Here is a 21,183-nt window from a genome sequence, read left to right on the forward strand (position 1 = left end):
TAAAATTATGAAACATTCCCTACTTGGTTCCCTTGATTTCTCTCATAAACAGGTGAAAACTGATCTGTCGGCGTAGTTTGCAATAAACAGGTCGAAATATATCTAAATTGCTATTTTAACAAGTTAGAATAATTTAAATAGTTCAAATAAATTCATAGTTTTGTTCTGAATAAACTAACAAATATAATCAAAGAAAATACGCTAGCAAACATTATAAGCGCAAGATGTTTACCCGGCAAAGCAATGAAATGCGGAACGTTGGCTTTGCTTGCTACAACGTATCCAACTTAATAAGAGTATTATCGAAACAAATTTTTTCGTGTGCTATAATAAAGCGATTCGGGGAACATCAGACACTGAACCTCTTTTAACATGAGGAAGTATTTAAATCTTATTATGTGATATAACATTAATTTTATTATGCAAAAAGTATGACATTGCAAAAGTTAGTCTTAGACTTTTTGGAAGTAACAGTGATGCTATCGGAAACTAGAATGATTCTAGTATACTTTACTGCTAATTTTCATTAGCAAGGAATCAGATATCGAACGCCTCCATTTCAGAAATTCCAGATTGAAATCAATTACTTTGTTGAACAAAGTAAAGTACTGATTTCAATGTCCAAACAATTTCCGACCAATTTGTTCAATGTGCGTTTTCTATTCCATACATCAGTTTTTCAATTATCGAGATTTAATATCGAGGGATTTGGCATTGTTACTCCAAACGTCACATTCACAAGAATAGATTTAACCGTGTGTACCTATAGTAACAAGCTCACTTGAGCATTATGTTGTCAGGAACGCAGATTGCAAACTTTCAATAATGTACACCAATCTATCAAAGTATAGACCCTAAATGGCGCACATGTTAATCCACGGTGACAGCGGTGTAGTTTCAAGCGATGAAGATTTTCCTAATATCAAGCGAAATAAAATTGCGAGAGAACATGTGATATTACTGTCGTAAATTCAAATTATTGAAAAGGTGATGCCAAGGACCGATTGAAAATTCAAAGTAGTGCCATTATTAGTGTATTACACAGAAGTCATGCAACCTGAAGACTTTTTCTTTTGAATTAATATCATTATACTATCAAACATTACACCTGTGGTAGAGTGCAGCAGATTTATACTCAGTAAAATATTAATACAGAGAGCCTTGTAACAACTGGATATGTAACATGATCAGTCACATCTAAATTCTTAGTATCAAAGACAGCTTTGAAAAATTAAAGGAAATGAATATTTTAGCAGCTATTATATAGATTCAATTTTTATGAAAGATCATAAAATATTGAGAACATCTCTATCACAATAAAAACTAAATTCAGTGGAAAAATAGAATAAGTAGATAAAAGATAATTGATTATTTCTTTAGAATACTGTAGAAATAACATCCAAAGCAATTAGAGAGGTACCAGATATTTTAATATTATTACAGTAAGCTAGTACTTATGTATCAATCGATTATAGAATTACACCAATGAAAACAATATCAGGAATAATGTTTAAGTGGTTGGCCTCAATAGTTGTTTCAGCAGACCGCTATATCCAGCAACATTTTAACAAAAATATAGTTTCCACTCATCAGATAAAAAGGTAAATTTAAGCTCTCTTTTTTTCATTTACATGAAAGACATTAACAGCCATGTCAATATTTGTAATTCCATAAATAGGCATGGACAGTAATACAGTTGTATATAGGTACGTGATGTATATGATTTGCATGAATGGAACAAAACCATCTGAAGATACAATGAAATGGAAAGTACAATTTTAAGGACATTAATATAAAGACACGACCAAACCAAACAGCAAGTATCGACTAGAACCTCACTCATGAATTTCTTTGAATTAAAAGGTTTCTCAAGTGAAAAAATAACATAACAGTTTAGATCTAATAGAACTTCAGAGTGGTTCAGTACAAATGACCTAATAGAACAAAAGTACTACTTTCTTAAGCTGATTCATGGAAACTTGTTAACACAAATATCAACTTATACAAATGGGTTCCAATTGTTCTATCTTCGTCATTGCTAACACAGAACTGACGTTCATGTACTTTGGGACGCCGGTTTCCACTGTGCCAAAACAATGACAAAAAAAAATCAAATGTATGTAGAGGAAAACGGTTCAAAGAGACAAAGAACATGAACATTTTAAAAATATTTTTAAAAATTGCGTCATGTCTGCAACCAGAAAGAAATGCCACTTAACTCGTACAAAAGAATATGGAGACATGCGTGTACGCGAACAACAAAGAAGACACGGTCTTTATTTTAAAGGCAGTGAACTCGATCACTGAAAAATTATGTCGTATTTCTATTCAGCTTGATACACTGTCAGATATCCCATCAAAATTTTAAGTTCCAGTATAAAAACTAAATACTACTAACAAAACCAATAAATTTCTACATATCGAGCGCAGAAAGATGTTTCTTTAATCTAAATATGTTCTACTGTTGTAATTATGGATGTTGTGATATATGTAATTAAATGTAATTAGCCATAGTGTAGATGAATGAAATAAAATGCTGTAAAAGTTCATGTTCTATTTTATCTAAATGTCACGGCTATATCTAAATGTCACAACTGTCGTGTCATCCGTCAGTAAGAATGGGCAAACAAGCGCTAGTTTGTTTTATCTCCTCACAGGAATTGAGCGATCTGATGGAGTAGTTTTAGAGATGAAACCAGCTTTACCTTGATCAATACAATAAATTTTCCGTCCCGAATCAGCAATTTGTTGAAAAATATGGTAGCATTTTGAACATTTCCTGAACTGACATTTCCTATTTTTATTCCATTTCCTGCGTTGCTACTGCGATGTACTGTTGTCGTATTAAGGAAGAAATCGTACTGAGTAATGTGTATATGATATTGTTTTTATTTTTATCAATAACTGATAATTTTAGACTTCTTGTAGTTGCAGTCTTCTACTGGTGAACCCTAGAACCGAACAAAATGGATTTCAGTAGAAGTCCTGTATGTGAAACAGAAAAAAACCCTCTTTAGAAGAACTAAATGTTTAAAGTCTAAGTCCTTTACGGAGACATTGCCTCTCTTGGAAGAACCGGGTGGAAAAGTTTTCATTGGAAATTCTTCGCCTTCTTCAGCCATATCACAGGCATTAATATGCAAGTAAAGGTCTGTTTGAAATGACCAGGTATTTGCATTATCTCCATCTGTGGACGCCTTGATAAAAGCAATTGGAAGACATATACGTTACATGTTATCAGGGTTGTCATAGGTTTAATATTGGCCTAGAAAACATTTATCTGGGAAGAAATCAACGAAGATTTCAGGGGTTTGGAAGACAAAGGATCATGGTTCAACTGCCGTTTCGGTTGAAAATGACCTTTTTATCTAAAAGATGTTATACGGTTCCCTAACAAATGACCCTTTCAAATGGTCAATATCGCTGTGGTCCAAAGGCTTTAAAGTAAAATTGCCTCTTCCCCCGCTCTCACTCTCTCTCTTTCTCTCTTAATAAAAAAATGCCCATATCATCATCAAACCCATGTTATGAAAGCTTGATATCTAAACTCCTAGGTTTCATTACCATTCGATCAATAACAAAAAAAAATCTCTAGAGTAAAAATCAAATCCATATCTCATTAATGATAATTGAGAATTCTGCACGCTGCTTTCCCGTGGGTTTACCATGTGGCGAGATCTTAATACTATTTCAAAAGAAATTTTCCTGATATGCCTACACCGAGACCATCAAAGACGAATAATCATTCTGTGCTCTAGAAACTGACATCCAAGTTAACTATTTCTTTGCTGACCAGAACAAGAGAGATGACACTAGTAGTTGAAAAGGCGACAAAAATCTTACTTTCCTCTAAAAAGGTTTAGACTCATGGATATAACTAACACAATGTAATGAAAATTAAATTATTTATTGGTTTACTTTGAATATCTTATTTATCATATTTTTTTTTTTCATTTTTTATATGGCTTCCTTGATTTGATCAAACTTTGTCGGTAAGTTTAGCAGGATATCGCTAGCAGTGCTCCAATTTTCTCAAACATAAGAAATCAAAGGTAGTAATGTGCTAGTGACAAAACGACGCATAGTTTGAATATATTCAAAATTGTAACATTAATATACGAAGCTACACGTCAGAATGAAAGTTACGCAGTAACCACCAAAAGCTGTTTCGCAGACTTGTACATACCAACATTAATAGATAAGAAGATTGCTATTAACGTTCTTAAAATAGATAATATGTCTGCTGGAAATATTTTCTTCACTCCCTCGCCTGTCGATAAACCATGTCAAGATAACGAAAACACACAGATACTTGTGCAATAACTCCTTTGTCAAAAGATGAATTTTAATCACAAGTTAAATATCTTCTGATCATTTATATGTGGAGAGAATGGAACAAAGAAACGATGCAAGGTAATGAAGCTAACATCGGTTTACACACGTTATGAATATTGTCATTAAAAATTAATTGATATTGAATATTTTTGAACCAACTAAGCCACGTGGCAGAATTAACCAATTTAATTGTGTATATCTGGAAAAGTGTTCATATCTTTATATTTTGAAGATCAACACGAATATTATAAGCCTGTTCTAATTTTTTCTTCTTTATATTGTTATGAATTACTATCATCTCACAGCAAATTCCTGGAAGGTGCGGTGCTGAGGATCCAATCCCTCTAACTTAGGGTTTTCATTTAACAATTTGTATGATTTAAATGGAATTCGATACCTCACGAACGATTCTTGTTGATACCTCTCCACTATAAAGATTTTTGATCCTGATCTTAGACAAAGCCTATATGGACCATAGAATTACCTAAAACTCGTGAAAATCAATGAAAGGGTTATATCTACTGCAAACTGTTACATTTATGATTTTTCCAGTTACTGGGTCTTTGAGAAAAAAGGATTACAAATCGTTTTACATATAATATGACCATAAAGAGGGAAATCTTCAATGGAGTATTAATAGCACAATTTGGTATATACCCGAAACAGTCGCATGACATTGCTGACTATTATCTTTAAACGAATAAAAAGGTAACAGAACGTGAACAACAGTTAATGTTGTCTAAACAGTACTTAAAAAGTAATGTAAGTGCTTTTAAAAGTCCCTCGATTATGGACGTATGCCCTCTAAATATCTGCTGCATTTATGTTATACATTTGGTGAATACAGGGGAGTACATGGCATTGTAATTGTACATGGACATATCGCGTGATCGACATATTATGTACGTATTCAGAATATGCATCTATCGTTTACTGATGATTATCAATGCAAGCTTGTATTTTTTCCTTGTAAATGCCACTCTTTGCTTTGTTTGAAGTATTCTAAAATGTCAAATAAAATCAATACACAGCAGAGAGCTAAATGATATTTCAAAGTCAATTAAATCGCTTAATTTGATTGGAATTTAGTTTTCCTGAATAAGATTGTACAATTTATCATGGATTGTGATTCTCTGATGCCACTTTTGAATGCACTCTTTAATTATTGATAAATATAGACACAAGTTGTAAATAATAGGAATGGAACACGCTTCGGGGATCAGATACCTGTTTTAGCTTCTATTGACCCCAATCAAGTCCGTAGACTGGTAACTCTTCGGTAATGACAAGCGGTGATATGATTATATTCTGAATACCGCTTAATGAATTGAAACTATATAATGACATCGTTTGTTTCGTTAAGAAATCGATATTCTGAGCGAATGTAGCTCTAAAACACTGCAGCATTCCTATTATACATAATGAAAATAAAAGGTACGGTTTTATGTTGTATGGCGCCAACGTAATTCTGAAGTTTTCACACCAGACTATTCAATATGTACCTAACTTACTTCCTTTCAAGCACTATAATGAAGTACACTTCATTTTACTCTCATCCCTCTTTCTAGCCTCTTTCAAATTATGTGAATTGTCAATTTCCCCTGCATTAAATTAGTTAATGCAAAGTTATTGTTGAAGACAAATTGAGAAAATCCATCATGGAATCCATGGATTTCCCAAAGCTCATCTAGTTGATGCATTCAGATAATGATTTACTGCTTTGTAAGATAATTATGTTGTGTATTGCATGGTGTAAATGCATCATTTGTGTGCATATAATTGAAAACAGATGACAAAATCTTACCTTTGTGTAAACCTTTGCCATGGTTAACTCCGTTTCGACGATCATAAGCACAATCCCTGAAATTCCAAACACAAGACAATAATCTGATATTTTTCGTCTTTTTTCATACAATGTTTTTCTCTTTCCAAGTCTGTAGCCAACGTTAGGTTTTTGTTTATCTTTGTTTTGCTTGTCATCCATGCCATACTTAGTACCATCCACGCCCACCACAAGAGGTGCTATTCCGCTATCCTCGTTAGTGTAGCTCATTTTAGACGATGTAGGTAGAGACTGCATTGACTGGGGTTTCTGGAGTTGCCGAAAAGAACCGATGGCACCATTAACACGCATGTAGTCCGCACCAATACTTGAAAGAGCCGATTCCTTTTCCTTTGTTTTGTTATCTTCAGTTTTAACGCCATCTTCTACATAAGTTTTATTCTCCTCGTCATCAGAATGCAAAAGTCGATCTGATTGTAAGCGTGAGTTCGAAACTGCCGACATGCTATGTGACTGACTCCGTTCAATCACACCTTTATCACTACAATTACTATTTACATCTTCATTAATATTATAGCTCTGCAATTCAATATCTGGTGATGTGTAAGCTCTATTAATCTTTCCATCAATATTCGGCTGTCTTATTTTCAACTCATCAGAGAATTTATGGTTGTTAAGTGAGGCCATGTCATTTTCATTTTTGTCATCGGTAATCCGCACAGCTTTAGTGAGTTTGACATTTCGTTCGTTTGGATCTACGAAAGCTACAGGAACTTCTCTGAGCAGATGTTCTGTTGAATCGATACGCCCCTTCTCATTGGCTTGTGCCACTGGTATTACAGACATATTCAAATATCATATATAATTTTATCGTCCAATCAATAACAGGCTGCAAGTGTTTTCATTGAAAGTTCTATTGTTGATGGTACTACTCATTAACGCCGAGATTTGTTGTAATTGTATCAAGATAGATGTTAACCGAAAGGCAACACTATTTCAAGGAAAGTGAAGTGGGTATACTCTGGCACTTATCTATAAAAGATTAGATGGAATAAAGATAATATTAACTTTGGAAGATTAGTATGCTATTATTGAAATTAAAATATATCTTTAAATAACTGTTTTGTTAAGCTCCATACGATTTTGAAGTTGCTAAATAAAATTATGTAATAGATTATAAACGCATGTCTAAATGAAAAAGGAATAAATAATCTTTTGAGTTTTTACAACGTCATTAGATGTATTTTTTTTTGTTACATGTAACTGTATAATTGAGACGCATTGTTAAACATTCAATGTTCACAAGTCGATACAAGCTCTTCACACTGCGAACCAATCTGTTTTTTTATATTACAAAAATTTCCATGGTTTTTGACAAAAAATGTTTTTCATCAAAATCTAAGAAATCAGTTGACTTTAAATAAACTTAAACACTCATAATATAGTTAATATTGATATTTGATTCAGACTATAAGCGTTGATGGTGCAAAAAGTACAACTGTTATATTATTTATTACTTATATACTGAACAGTTTAAAAAAAAAAGCAACAATAGTTTATAGTTGTTTTAAGTAAACAGTGAACAGCTGTTCTAATGCTAAACAAGGCAAATAATGTGCTATCCAATCGTTCAAATAAATTAAGGGGGTGGTACAATTTATACTCCTTGCTCACTTCACATTCGCTTTTTTTAGACAAAACAATCATCTTAGAAAAAAAAAATTTCTTCATTTTCCTGCTCGTGTTAAAATGATGGTCATGTAGTTCAGTTGACGTCCATATGTTTCACAAAATTAGTTATAAGATCGCGATTGTAGCCACTTTAGTTTGAAATGGTCTCTTTTATATATGACATATTCACATATTTATAAATGAAGCACTATTTTTATTATATTGTGTAGATATACAGGTATGATAAACACAAGTATGGAAAACGATAATTGACTGCAAAATCGATGTTCTTTTTCTGGTTAATAACATGAAATATATAGTTAGTTCATATAGTACCACTTATCGGAATTAATATCAAAACGCAATTTGACAGGTGTAACGGTATGTTACTTGTACGTATACAGACACACAAATATGCGAAAAGAAATTAAAATACATATTGTAAAGATGATCACAGCATATATACACTTAGTAAATGATTTTTAAGTCGCTAATATTGTTACCGACTTCTTGCACTGGTTATTTCAGTTCTTTATATTCGCATTTGATTTGCATTATTATATATTTATACTCCACGTAATGCGGTAGATCTGTGCCCTGTTTACCGCCATAGCGTCATAGTTCTAGCTTCATACGAGATAAAAATGTACCTCTTAGATAGCATACTCATGTGTTCTACTTGTGTTCCTTGCTTATATGAGAACGGGAAGTTTACATGAAATGATCGGTTAGCATTGAACATTGCCCAGTTTCCGATTTAGACACAGGGGCTCATTACAAGACTATATAAGTCATAAACATTAACACGGCCCGATATCTAAGAATATTCATTGCCAGTTGTTTAATCTGGTTTCTAATCCGGTTCCCTGGTCAATGTCATAAGCGACACAAAGATCGTTACAACGTACCTCTTGTAAAAATATCATACATATGTCTCTGTGTTTTTTTTTTTTTTTTTGCTTGTATGAGAACGGAGAGTTTACATTAAAAGATGAAATGATCAGTTAGCATTGAATTTATGTAATATTACCCATTTTCCGATTCAAACACAGGGGCTCGTTACAATTGACTATATAAATATATGTCATATATATTATCAGGACCCTGATATCTATATATAGCCATTGACAGAGAATATTTGACGATTAGCGACTTTAAAGACTCCAGTCTTTGATTAAAATATGCAAAATAATCACCCAGTGGTGGAACTAGGGGAAGGGATGAGAGCCCTCTTTCGTCAGAAAATTCGTAAATTTTGTGCAAATTTTGTTTAAAAAATGAGCAAATTACAGTCTGAAACTCTCCTTTTTAATATTCTAGATCGGAACTCTCAACACTTTTATAAAATTTTGGATCCGCCCATGGCGTCGAATGCTTTTTCGGATTTGTTATCAAATTACAGATGTACTTCACATGTTATACGATGTTTTAAATACAGCATGATGTAAAGAAATCTTTACTGTCTTCGTTGCTGTAATTTTACACAGGCGCTGGAGATTATTATACTCCAAATACTGTAGACAGTGACCAAATAATATAAGCTTAAGAGTACCAATACAAATATAATACAGACATTGCCAAGGAAAAAGTGATTTTTGGTGCAGAAAAAACACTACAAACAAACGATTCTTTTTGGTCTTCATATGTCATATTTATATGTTACTATATACATGGTATTCTGAATTTTGAAGAAAAGAAAGCACACATTCATCTCAAGAATAAATAGAACAAATCGAGAACGAGAACTCTGGTAAAGTGCGATTTTAATACATATCATGATTTTAATTTGCGCTACAACCGAATGACAAACGAACAGTGGGAATAAGACATACAAGTGAATTCCGTTGATTTTGGCCATGGCATGCATGAATCACCTCGTGTCTTATTATGTAACGACTCCTACTTAAACTGGACTGTCCGAATCTTTGAAACTACGAGCAGTACGTAGCCAAATTGTCTTTCGGAATATTTAGGATTTTTGTATACAGTGTTCCATTCAAAACCTTCAATAAACAACAAACAATTTAAAAATAAGATAATAAAATATTTAAGATCACACCGCGTATAGATTTTGGTAAGCTATAATGTACGTACATGGACAAAGCAACCTTTTACTACTGACCGGTTCAAGCATGAACTCTTGCTTGATTAATAAAAATTTTGTTCTCTCCTGATCTTTATTCTAAGAGTAGTCAAGGACGTTAAACATCCCTTTAGTATCTTTACAAAGGCTATCATATGGAAAATTTAATTATCCAGAGCACTTTCTGAACGAAATTTATTTTATTTCTTTTTACGAATTTCTGTATTTAAAATAAAGTTAATTGTATTTTTATTCAACCTTTATTCCATGTTAGGGAGAAAAGATCTTAGAATACTTTTTTTATTTAGCTCATCAGATATCAAAATAGTATTGATAAGAATCTTGGAGTGGATGAAAATCATTCGGAAAATTTGTCCTATTTTTTGTTTATTAAACAGATATGGGAGAGTTAGAATTTAAGTTTCCTGTTGCTGCCTTTAGTTTCAAAATAATTCATCTATCAAACAGAGAAGCAAATTATAGCAACATCGTCTAATTGTCATCTCCCTACAGAATAAAAAGTGTTGCTCATGGAAGGTATTTTATCTGTTTTGTGCCTTATTTTTAAAATAATGTTAAACGAAAACTGTTATCTTTAAAAGTATCTGTACATAGTATTATTACCACCATGAGATAATGATGGTGTTTTATCCGCTGTGGAACATATTAAACAACGCAACTGGAATATCTGATGTAAACAGCTGATTCGGGAAATATTTGATTTGATTAAATCCCCACGGTTATGTTATGGTAAAGATATTTCGTTGATTTGACTTAAAACAATATAACAGTTTGAAATGTTTGATGAAAGAAAAGGGGCTTATAGACCTGGTCTTATTAACCGCGGGGTAGTCATTAAACATGCGCAATATATACATCCGCGGGGAAGGCTTGGGTAGAATAAAAGAAGAGCAATTTAATGAAAACAACCCAAGTTAGAACATTGAAAAACCAAATATATGTTTTGCCATGAAATCAGTCTGGGGAAGGGAGAAAGTTCGAAAACGAAGATTTTCATAATTTTTATCATTAAGAACAAATTACCAAGTAATATAAACTTAAAGTTGAATCCGTTCAAGACACGTGTTTTAAGTCAGAAGAGCGTCATCATTAAAGGGTATTGTTATCTAAACAGAAAACTGACTGTGTCTCTGATTCGACTGGAGAAACTTATGGTGTCATGACATGCCAATGTTTAATCAAAGGTTCTATACAAGTTTCACTGTGCTGTTTAAAAAAGAATGTCCTTAATTCATACAGTTTTAGCGACATCCTGTGAGTTTCTACCTGTTTTAACATTTACGCTCATGGTTAGCTTGTGGGAATGTTGGCATGCAGTTACGAATCTTTGTAACAGCATATTTACTCACTTTGAATAAAAAATCAGTAGCCAAAGCTATTTCTATAAAAAATCAAAATAGCCTTTCTTGTCATACAAGCTTTTATCTGTGTAAGTTTTATCAAAATCCATCCTGGGAAACAGAAACCGGTGGGTGCGGGACAGAAAGTACAGGGCAAAAAAAAGTCCAATTGGCACAGTTTCTGCAAAAAAAAATCAGTAAAGGAGAAAATGGCTCTTTTGAGTTCACATATATTTAGCTTTAGCGCGATGAATCGTGATGGCCAAAGAACTTGCATAGTCTTCAGACGACATTTTATTGAACAAGGACTGTATTAGTATCACGCATTAAGTCATTACTTAGTAAAATTATACCAACGTATATGGTCTATATTCCGAGCTTTGTGCTGATAAATAAATTTAGAATGTTATATATATATATATATATATATATATATAGTTGTCTGAAAACCAATTGCAGATTCACGACTAATTATTTTCTATTATCAAACAATTGGAATAATAATAAGAAAATACAATGTATGTAGGATTGTTCTGATTGTGACATGCAACAGATTAATCAATATACATTTTTCTTACTTTTAACATGTATGTCTTCTAAGCATGTATCAAAGACACGCATTGTTGCTTACGAAAGGAGCCAAAAAAAATGAAAAAGATATCGACAATATTTGGTCAAGTTCTGGTTACTGTAAATGTGGTTTTTTTTTTAAAGAAATAATTGCCATTTGAAGAGACGGCAACACGACGATATTACTGCATGTTAAAACGAAATTATCCACAAAAAAAAATATAATATTTAAAGAAAGAAGAACTTCGTTGGAATGTAACAAAAAATTTGGTGGCAGGAAGTTTTTCGGCCCTTTAGTCAATTTTTTTTTCGCAAGATACACATGAACAAGTTCCACAAAAGTGGAATTACAACATAAGTAGGAACAACTTAAGCATTAAAGAGTGTGTTTTGGTATTATTGGTCTAGATGAATCAATAGCGAGTAATTCATTTGTTTTTAACAAACCATAGATCAAAACAAGATCGTCGGCAGAATATGTTTTAGGAATAAATTTTTATATCGGTAAGACAGACGACATTTTGATTTGAATTTCTTTTTACTTTGTCATTGATTTATGTGATGATTTACCCTTCACACTGCATCCCATACATCATTTGAAATAAATGGGCATATCCCGGATGACCTCTGACTGTGACGTAACAGTATCAGTGATCATCGATTTCATCATAATACAGATTGATTACTTCCTTTAACATAACAGCATCAGTCAACATAAAGTCAGATTTAGATTCTTTAATTACAAGGGTCGACAAGGAGTATGCTAATCAAAAATGCCTCGTCAGTAGAATTACATCTGGAATTAAAAACGTGCTATAATCTAAATGTGATAATAATTTGAGTGTTTGCAAACGTAAAAAGAACATGTAACCATTTTCAGATCGATTTTTCCTCTAAAATTTTTGAAGATATAGGCCAATAAAACAAATTGTTTCAAGAAGACAAACACTTAGCACGGAGGGTCATGTTATACTTACAGATTACAGAAATAAAAAAAAAATAAGAGATACTGAAATACTTTTCAATCCCATCTTATGAAATTTTAGAACAAGGTCTATCGGCCGGTCAAGAAGAAAAATATTACCATGGAACGTCAAAATTAACTCACGATAAATACGCACAACACAAAAGAACCAAAAAGTACACACAGATAAAAAAAAACTAATAACTGAAACTCAAGTGAAAACGAAGGTGAACTTATGTGCTCTGGATGGGTGAGCTGTTCTTGCTCTTGCAAGACACTAGTTATGACATTCGTTAAAGTTCAAGTTCGATAAAAAGAGAAAAGACATTATAGAAAAGGGCACTCTATGTCGGTGTGTTAGATGAAGTAATGGCATCAGTCGATCGTTATTTTCATAGATTTTTCAAGCGTAAATTGTCTGTTGGCTATGTATACTAATGAATGTGCCAAATAAACTACCTAGTACACCTGATAATCAAATTGGATACGGACACTCCATACCTTTCAGTCAAAATAGATATTTAAAAAAATATGGTTATGATAAATTGAATGGAACCGAAGTAAGTCATGTCTAACAAACGCTAGGATAAAAAAACAAAGAAAAGTCAGTGCGCTAATTATATGGCATGTTCATGGGAGTCCGGGGGCTGACCGCCCCTCCCCCCATTTTGTTGGATTTTTTAAATTCATCGCAAAATGTTCGAAATGAGCAAGGGGTTCTAATGTAAATCATAATAGCCTGGACCACTATTTCTTTGGAACCCCTTTTCAAAATCGCTGGACCAGCCACTGCTTACTCTAAAGAACAGACCATGCTTCTAGTTTGGAGTCTGGGTCACAAGATACCGATAATTTCTTTAAATGCATAGCGCTTCTAGTATGCCGCACAGTACACGGAAGACTCTGAGTTCAACCGTCAGCGTTGTTTTATTTAAAATTTATAACATTATCCATAATTCATCAATATGCATTGTTCATCTTAAGTAAAATCATATTTCAGAACAATAAAGTATGTGACTTACTATATTTTGTTATCATTATCTAATTTTCATGACGGAAATGACATTGTAAATCACTCTTTCAGATTATCTGAAGAAATCTGGAATGATTAATATCCGGTCTTTTCCCTCTCTATTTGTTATCACTAATGAATAGCAACGACCTTACGACACGTGCTTAATAGATTTACTACAAAGAATTTTGGAAGCCATAAAAGATGTATCAGAGAAGGGCTGTGGTATGCATTGTATTTGACTCGCAGGTTGGGAAGCCATAGTATCTGTGCATCACTGAAATAACCAGGGAGTACTTTCACTGATAAACGAGACAAATTCTTACAATGTTTCTTATATTTGGTTAAATAATAACCGAGACTAGTGTTCCAGTTCCGTTGAGTTGGCAGTTTTAGAAATTCCTCATTTATTTCGTTAAACACAGTCATATCATATGCAATACACAAATGGGAAAACACAGTCATATCATATGCAATGCAAAAATGGGAAAATTGTCAGTAAACTTCATTTGCTTTGTTGAAGGAAAAGTAAAAGGTCTTACCTCTATAGCATGTCCAAATGGAAGTACACAAATGTTTTATTTGTCTTCAGATTTCATACTCATATATGTAACAAAAGATTTAATATTAAAACTCATTATCATTCCAAATCATTGGGTGCACTTTGGACGGCTCATCAAAATATTTCAACAGTTTGGATTATCTGATTAATCCTTTGTTTTTTAACATTGAAGGTAGGTCATATTATATTACTTTATGCTGTTTAATATGCATTAAACATAATTAAAAGAGTTATATCTTCACATTAGCCATGCCTTTGGACTAAAAAATACTTAAGATGCATATCTAGGTCTGCTGATAAAGTTAATCAGATGTAAGAATTAACGTTTTGTAATTAGGTTTTGAACCCCTACTCTGGTATGCAAAGTCAAATTAGTTTTCGTTGATCTAGATATATTGTAAATTAGAACAGTTGGCGAGTCATTTCATAAATCTTATCCAAAGATTATGAAAAGTATCAAGCATTTCTACGTAACTTATTATCGGATTAATGTTCCTATCTGTAGTCTACTCAAACGAAAAATACAATACATTTCATCTCATGCTTTTGCATTTTATGACAACCTACAAAGGTATCATATATACGCCTTTTCTGTAGAGTATCATCGTGTATTTGCTTTTAGTTGTATGATGTAAAATTGTGTTTTCAATTCGCTATATAGCAAGCCGCGAAAAGGTCTTTTGTCCCCGAGTCCATCCGATCGGACTGTGTCACATGGTACCAAATGCTCTGCTAGAACAGCATGGTATTTTTTTTCTTAAATTGTTCGTGAGTAATACCGTTAAGGATTTACGTTCGCGTTAATTGGAAACTGAAGCCGATTCGTGACAATAAAGCATACAACCATTATATAGTCATCGGATTTAAACGCTGATTAGGTCGTCATTACTTAAAAAAAAAAACTGCTCCACTTAGATCCATGATTAGATCAGTGACAATGCAAGCACATCATTTTCTTAATTTTCTCTCTAGACTGTTGCACTATTATTGTGTTAATATAAAGTTCAAATGTCAAAGTATTTTATTGTACCAATTATGTGCATACAGGGCCAATGACAAAACAACTTTAATGATTTAATACACAGATATATGTATGAAGACTGAGTACAAGTATGTATACAATTATAGCATTTAAACAAGTGACCATTCATATGATAGTTTATTTTATCTGACAGTGAGACCTTGGGCATAGGAACTAAACATTGTTATCCAGCCTAGTAAGTGCTTATAAACTGATCAATATTGAGGTTAATCCTTCATGCTACTATCGACACTATTTTAGTTGTTTATCTGCAAGATACATCAAGGGACAGTGCTTAATAACGCACAATAGTTATCGATGCATTCCTGTCTGATGCAGACAAAAATTATATAATAATAAAAATATAAACAAATAAGCTATCGACCTACGGTAATTCGAAAAGAACACATCTGGACAGTCCAACTTTGAATCATTTGAGTAACATACAGTTTTTTATCTGCAGAAATCATCAAGGGACGGTGCGTAAGGAAGCGCAACCAGTGGCGGAACCAGAGGGGGTGCAGGGGGTTGGCATCCCCTTTTTATTGTAAAATTTATCATTTTCATGTGTAAAATTGACAAAAAATGACAAATATGTCATAGCACCGCCTTTTTCTGAGGACCCTGCGCTGACTCCTTTCCCTTTCGAAGTGGCTTGATCTGGCCCTGGCAACTGAGGTGTCCAGTGCAGAAGAACAGCTGCATAAGGCTTATAAATAATCTTATAAGACGATACCAACGTATATAGTATAATTATACAGTACATATAACAATGACGACTCATGGTGTTCACTGTTGTGTGTGATAATTAGAAAGTGTTTGCATTAACAAACCCTGACATAGAAGAGGCAAATTAAGAACATGGTTGTTAAACTGATTTTTACTTAAAATATTAAGGCATCAATTACTGCACGAATGACGTGTATGTTGATTTCTCGAAGGGTCTTTTGTCGATATTATTGATATCATAATCAACCATTATGTCTAATGGCCAGTGTCACTTGAAAGAAAAGAAAAGCTCGACGTAAATAGGAAAAAAAAAAACAAGGTAAGTTACGTAGTCAGTATGAGCACGTTTATATCTTTCAGAATCAGGCGTTTGGGGAAATGCGTCTTAATAGGTCTCTTACAAAATTCTCTTTTAGATATCAGTCCTAAGTTGAAAAATACTCAGTTTCTTTTAAAACAATGAGTAATGATTGTTTTTTTTTGTTTTTTTTTTGTAAAATATTCTTTGTGCTGATGTGACCGCTGATTTACCGATTATGACAATAGCATGCAAATGCTTTTAAATCACCACTGGTATAGTCACGCCGCAATGAAAGAGGGAGGTTTAACGCGCTGTAAAACCTAGATTTAACCCACCATTTCGTCTGAAGTGCACATACCAAATCAGGACCATTGCGGTACCAGCTGCCAGATTTATTTTGGACTTGACTTGATTATGAAATGGATTAGTGTTCGGTAATTTTGTTGTTACCCTTATTCACAAAAGTGGGAGTATGTGTACAGAAACCTGTACAGAATAGACATGTACGATCTAAAAGATTGAAAAGTTGTTTACAAAACTCTAAAATTAATTTACTTTGCTATAGAAAAAGATCAGAATAGCAATACGTTTGACTAGTTCAGTTTCCTTACAAGAGGTATGTTACAGAAAATTTATTGAATTCACGGCTTGATTTGACATTTGGAAGGTAAATTAATCGATTGAAGACTATCAACAGTATCCAGTTTCGAAACATAAGGAATATTTATTTCTAAAATTTACGATATTGAACGATTAACTTGCAACCTTCTTTCGCATCACTGATAGGGAATCCGTGTTAATTTTTGTCATTATTGTTTGTTCCTATCTTATGATATTGATCCTATTTTTTATGTTTTTTTTTCACAGAATTTTGCAATTAATCCAGTTCAATTTAGGATCATAATGGAAACACCAATTCATAAATTACATTAATAAAAATATCTATATATATGTGAGTGTGAGTATTTTCATCATGTAATTTCCGTTCTCCTTGGAATAATAAAGTTGCTTAGGTTTTAGTGTTACAAGTATGTCAAAGATCCCATATCATTAAACACCAGATGCGCATATAACAAAGAATGCGTTGAGAAAGGTAGTTATAATATAGTAATTGTGTATTTCTTTTATACTAAAGAACTGCGTCAGAACTTCCATTTTAAGACAAATGTGTTAACATTAAGTGGTTTTCTCTATTAGCGGTCATTTGGATCCTTCCCGTATAGTAACGTTCATTACCGCTGAACTCGGTTAACCAATGGTTGTCGCACCTTACACCTGAACGGTACCAAAACGACAGACGATGAATGGACACGGAGACAATTTTATTCATCCCTGTCAGTGCACGACAGTGATTGCCGGCGACAGTTATTATACACTAAAATCAGCTTTTGTTGAGCTGAGATACGGATATAGGTTGTCAATTATACAGACAGGGCTTTGTAATTTCTTTTGATTTTGCGATTTGTTTTCCATGAAATTAGTATAAAAGGATTTAGAACGTCATAATTGACAGAATTAACTGATATTTACCTATCATTTCATTGTACACAAATCATATGTTGAGTGATTAAGGGATGTCAGTTGGTATTTTCAAGCACCAACATCGGTGACACGTGGGTGCGAACGCACTCCATTGTTATCCTAAGTGTTGATAAGTTACATCCTATACTTTGGTACGAACACTACCCGAACTTTTTAACCAACATTCTTTGCTGCATTTAAATATCATCCCATTGAATTATAATTGTTTTAAGACATTAATTGAAAAAAAATACTTAGTCTAGAAGGTAGTATGTCAATCTTCTATGAAGTAAAAAATGCTATAATTTATATCTATAGAACTTGTCTCAAAATGAAATCACAAAACAGTGTAACTGTATAAACAATTGTAATAATGGTCCTATCTTCTGAAGACTTATAATGAAATTCTGTCAGAATGTAACGAGAATCATCCAGAGGACCAAGCAGCGACACGAGTTAAAACAAAGTTGTTATCTTAACGTTAAGCGACATTACAACTTCAGGAAGAACATGCGTGTGGCTTCGTCTGAAACTTGGTTGTCACAAAAGGAAGATAAAATCCTTCTTCAAAACAGATATTCGTGATCCCTTTTAAGTTTTGCAAGTGATGCCGGACGTATCATTGTTATGTTATATACAATATTGATGTAAACGAAAAAAAAACAAAACAAAACAAAACAAACCAAAAAAAGGGGTTTTAAGTTATTTTTAAGATTTTATTTCGAATTACATTAAAAAAAAATCTACAGACTGTAAGTACTTACAACAGACAGCAAAGCAGCATTTATACAAGAGACAAAACATATATGCATAATTCGAGCAGAAATATTAAAAAAAATAGCTACAAAAAAGCAACAAAAACAACCCCCCCCCCAAAAAAAAAAAAAAAAAAAGAAAAAAGAAAGAAAAGAAAAGAAAAATAAGTTCATCACACTTACCTAGAATATCCTCCATTGTCCTGCATCTGGTTTATCACTGCGAGAGTAAAATAGTGGTATTAATCTAACATCTAAATGGAGTTTCTTGACTACCTGTTGCCAACACTCAATCCTTTTCCCTAAGGCAAAGAAAACAAAACAGACAAGAAGATTACACAGGAACATGGTCTATAACGTGTAATATAAAAACAACACTGACAGTTCATAGTATTCAGGAAATAAAACAAATTTGTTTACATCACATGGAATAAGTGTAACGATTCATTATAGCTAATTTTCCTTAGTTATGACTTGTGGGCACTATGAAGATATAAAACTTCTTTCACTAATGCATCAATGTACGTACCGTACTAAGCATATGAAGGCATCCAACCAGAACACATTTTGGCATGTTCGATGAATCTGACACAACAGAAACTATTACATTATAATATACTGTCAACAGCCGCCTTCCGTTGAATATGAAATGGACCTTAAAAATTTCCCAAATGTTTACACCTTCGAACTTGTAAATGTACTGATCTTCTCCAAGGAATACTTTGAATCAAAAAGTAAAAACTTACAAAAATAATATTTTAAAAACTTAATTCATATGAAACTTATGATTTTTTAGAGAAAGCAAGGATAAAGTTAGTGTGCAATATATTCTCGTGCTGCGTCGAGGAATATAAAGCGTCGAAATTTTGACGTCATCAACTACATACACATTTTAAATATGTTCTTAGCATCTCCTATACACTTAAAAAGGTTACGGATCATATTTATGTATTAACCCTGTAACTTACATTTGAAATAAATGAAAACTGAAAAGTGATCAAAGTTGTGAATGAGAATAATGTAAATTTTAAGTAACAATACTTTTGAAGTAACAAGGCCTTAATCTAAACCCTTCTGTTTGGTGTTTAGCATAAGTAGTATAGACATGAAATGAAATATATGAGAAATTAGGAACCATCGCATATGTCATAAAGTTAAAACTCTCTACATTGTAATCAATAATTACTGAGAGAAAAATAAAATTATAAAAATAGATTTGAAATTATCTGAATTATCCTTTATACAAGCACCAATGAATATGTAGGAATTAAAATGAAGCTTATGGAACAAAAGGGCGTCCTCATAAGGCTTTTCGAAATAAGTTTATTTTAGCGTTCATAAGGTGACAAAAGACTTTTTATGTTGATAACAAAAAAAAGCAAAAAAACGTAAAGAGTGAAATGAATAAAATCACCTCTTCGTACTCAAGAAAAAATCGATAAAATTTCATTAAAATACATATGTACTAAGACCTCATGAAAATTTACATTCAGATAATTACAAGGCTCTATCGAGGCTAGTCATTACATTCCGACAAAATGTTTTTGTAAGAACTGATAACAATGGTCTACCGTGATTTTGAAAATCCGTTCACACTCAACTGAAACACTCAACTTCTAAAATACAAGAAGTACTGACGATATAGATTAATGGCTAAACGACGGATGACAGAACGCACAATGATAAAAAGTTATTCCATAAGTCACTTAGTCGGACGTTGATATTGTCCTGAGAAAGTTAATGTAGTGTTATAACTACATATTTACTACCCCAGTGCTACAAATTCAAACCACTAACGAAGTCAACGCTAAAAATGAGTCCAAGAAGACGCAGAAATATATATATGTAGATTCTAAATATGGACAGATATGTAAGTTTTCCCAATTTTGACTCTTTGTGCATAGCGAAAATTTACACCGGAATAATTATGGCCACTATGGAAGCGAGAAGTTTAACTAGCCACAAAACCTGGTTTTACATGTACACACCATTCTACTTTGAAATGCCTGTACCAAATCAGGAACAGAGTGACTAATTTTATTTTTTTCCAATTTATCCTTGATTTTGCAAGTTTACATCACTTAAGGAGGTAGCCCTAGGGTAAGGGACACAACTTGTACAAATCATTGGAAAAGTAATCGAGGAACCAAGATTCCAGCGGAAATAAAAAGAATGCAATCCAGGGACAAAGACTAGACTACACAACAAAGAACATAAAGTAACTGAAATAATACTTACATAGTAACAAAAGTAAATGAGCAACTCGAACGTTTGCATTCACCTTTTTACACCAATCTCATGTAAGCATCAAAGTAACTTGGACAGATTTCATCCTCTTTCAAATGAAAGCTTGATACGCTTTGGTGAAATTGAATATGATACAAACATATAAATGATTTAAAGAGTTATGTCCCTTACCCTAGGTCTACCTCCTTAATATATCTTTCCGATTTGCGACCTGAGCGATAGTTTTGATTGATTGATTGTTGGGCTTTAACGCCCGAGCAGCAATATT

At 32.9% G+C, this 21,183-nt stretch overlaps 1 protein-coding gene across 6 annotated transcripts in view; it reads right to left on the reverse strand.

The window, feature by feature from the left end:
* The window catches only part of LOC148621808 (small conductance calcium-activated potassium channel protein 1-like), an 89,538-nt gene that overhangs the window by 36,681 nt on the left and 31,674 nt on the right, over positions 1-21,183 (reverse strand). For 4 of the 6 annotated variants that reach the window (XM_088576544.1, XM_088576545.1, XM_088576541.1 and 1 more), the window contains exons 2-3: positions 18,852-18,970; positions 6,140-7,150 (exon numbers count right to left, since the gene is read on the reverse strand). In XM_088576544.1, the coding sequence (XP_088432670.1) occupies positions 6,140-6,964 (825 nt within the window). In that variant the 5' untranslated portion in view covers positions 6,965-7,150; positions 18,852-18,970. Of the gene's footprint in view, positions 1-6,139; positions 7,151-11,242; positions 11,383-14,321; positions 14,377-18,851; positions 18,971-21,183 lie in introns of those variants that run through there. The other 2 variants (XM_088576542.1, XM_088576543.1) reach the window with 2 other exon arrangements.

This window comes from Perna viridis, chromosome 3 (genome assembly GCF_037379345.1).
Source record: "Perna viridis isolate PV_CMFRI_1.1 ecotype Kerala chromosome 3, ASM3737934v1, whole genome shotgun sequence".
In the NCBI taxonomy this organism is placed as follows: Eukaryota; Metazoa; Mollusca; class Bivalvia; order Mytilida; family Mytilidae; genus Perna; species Perna viridis.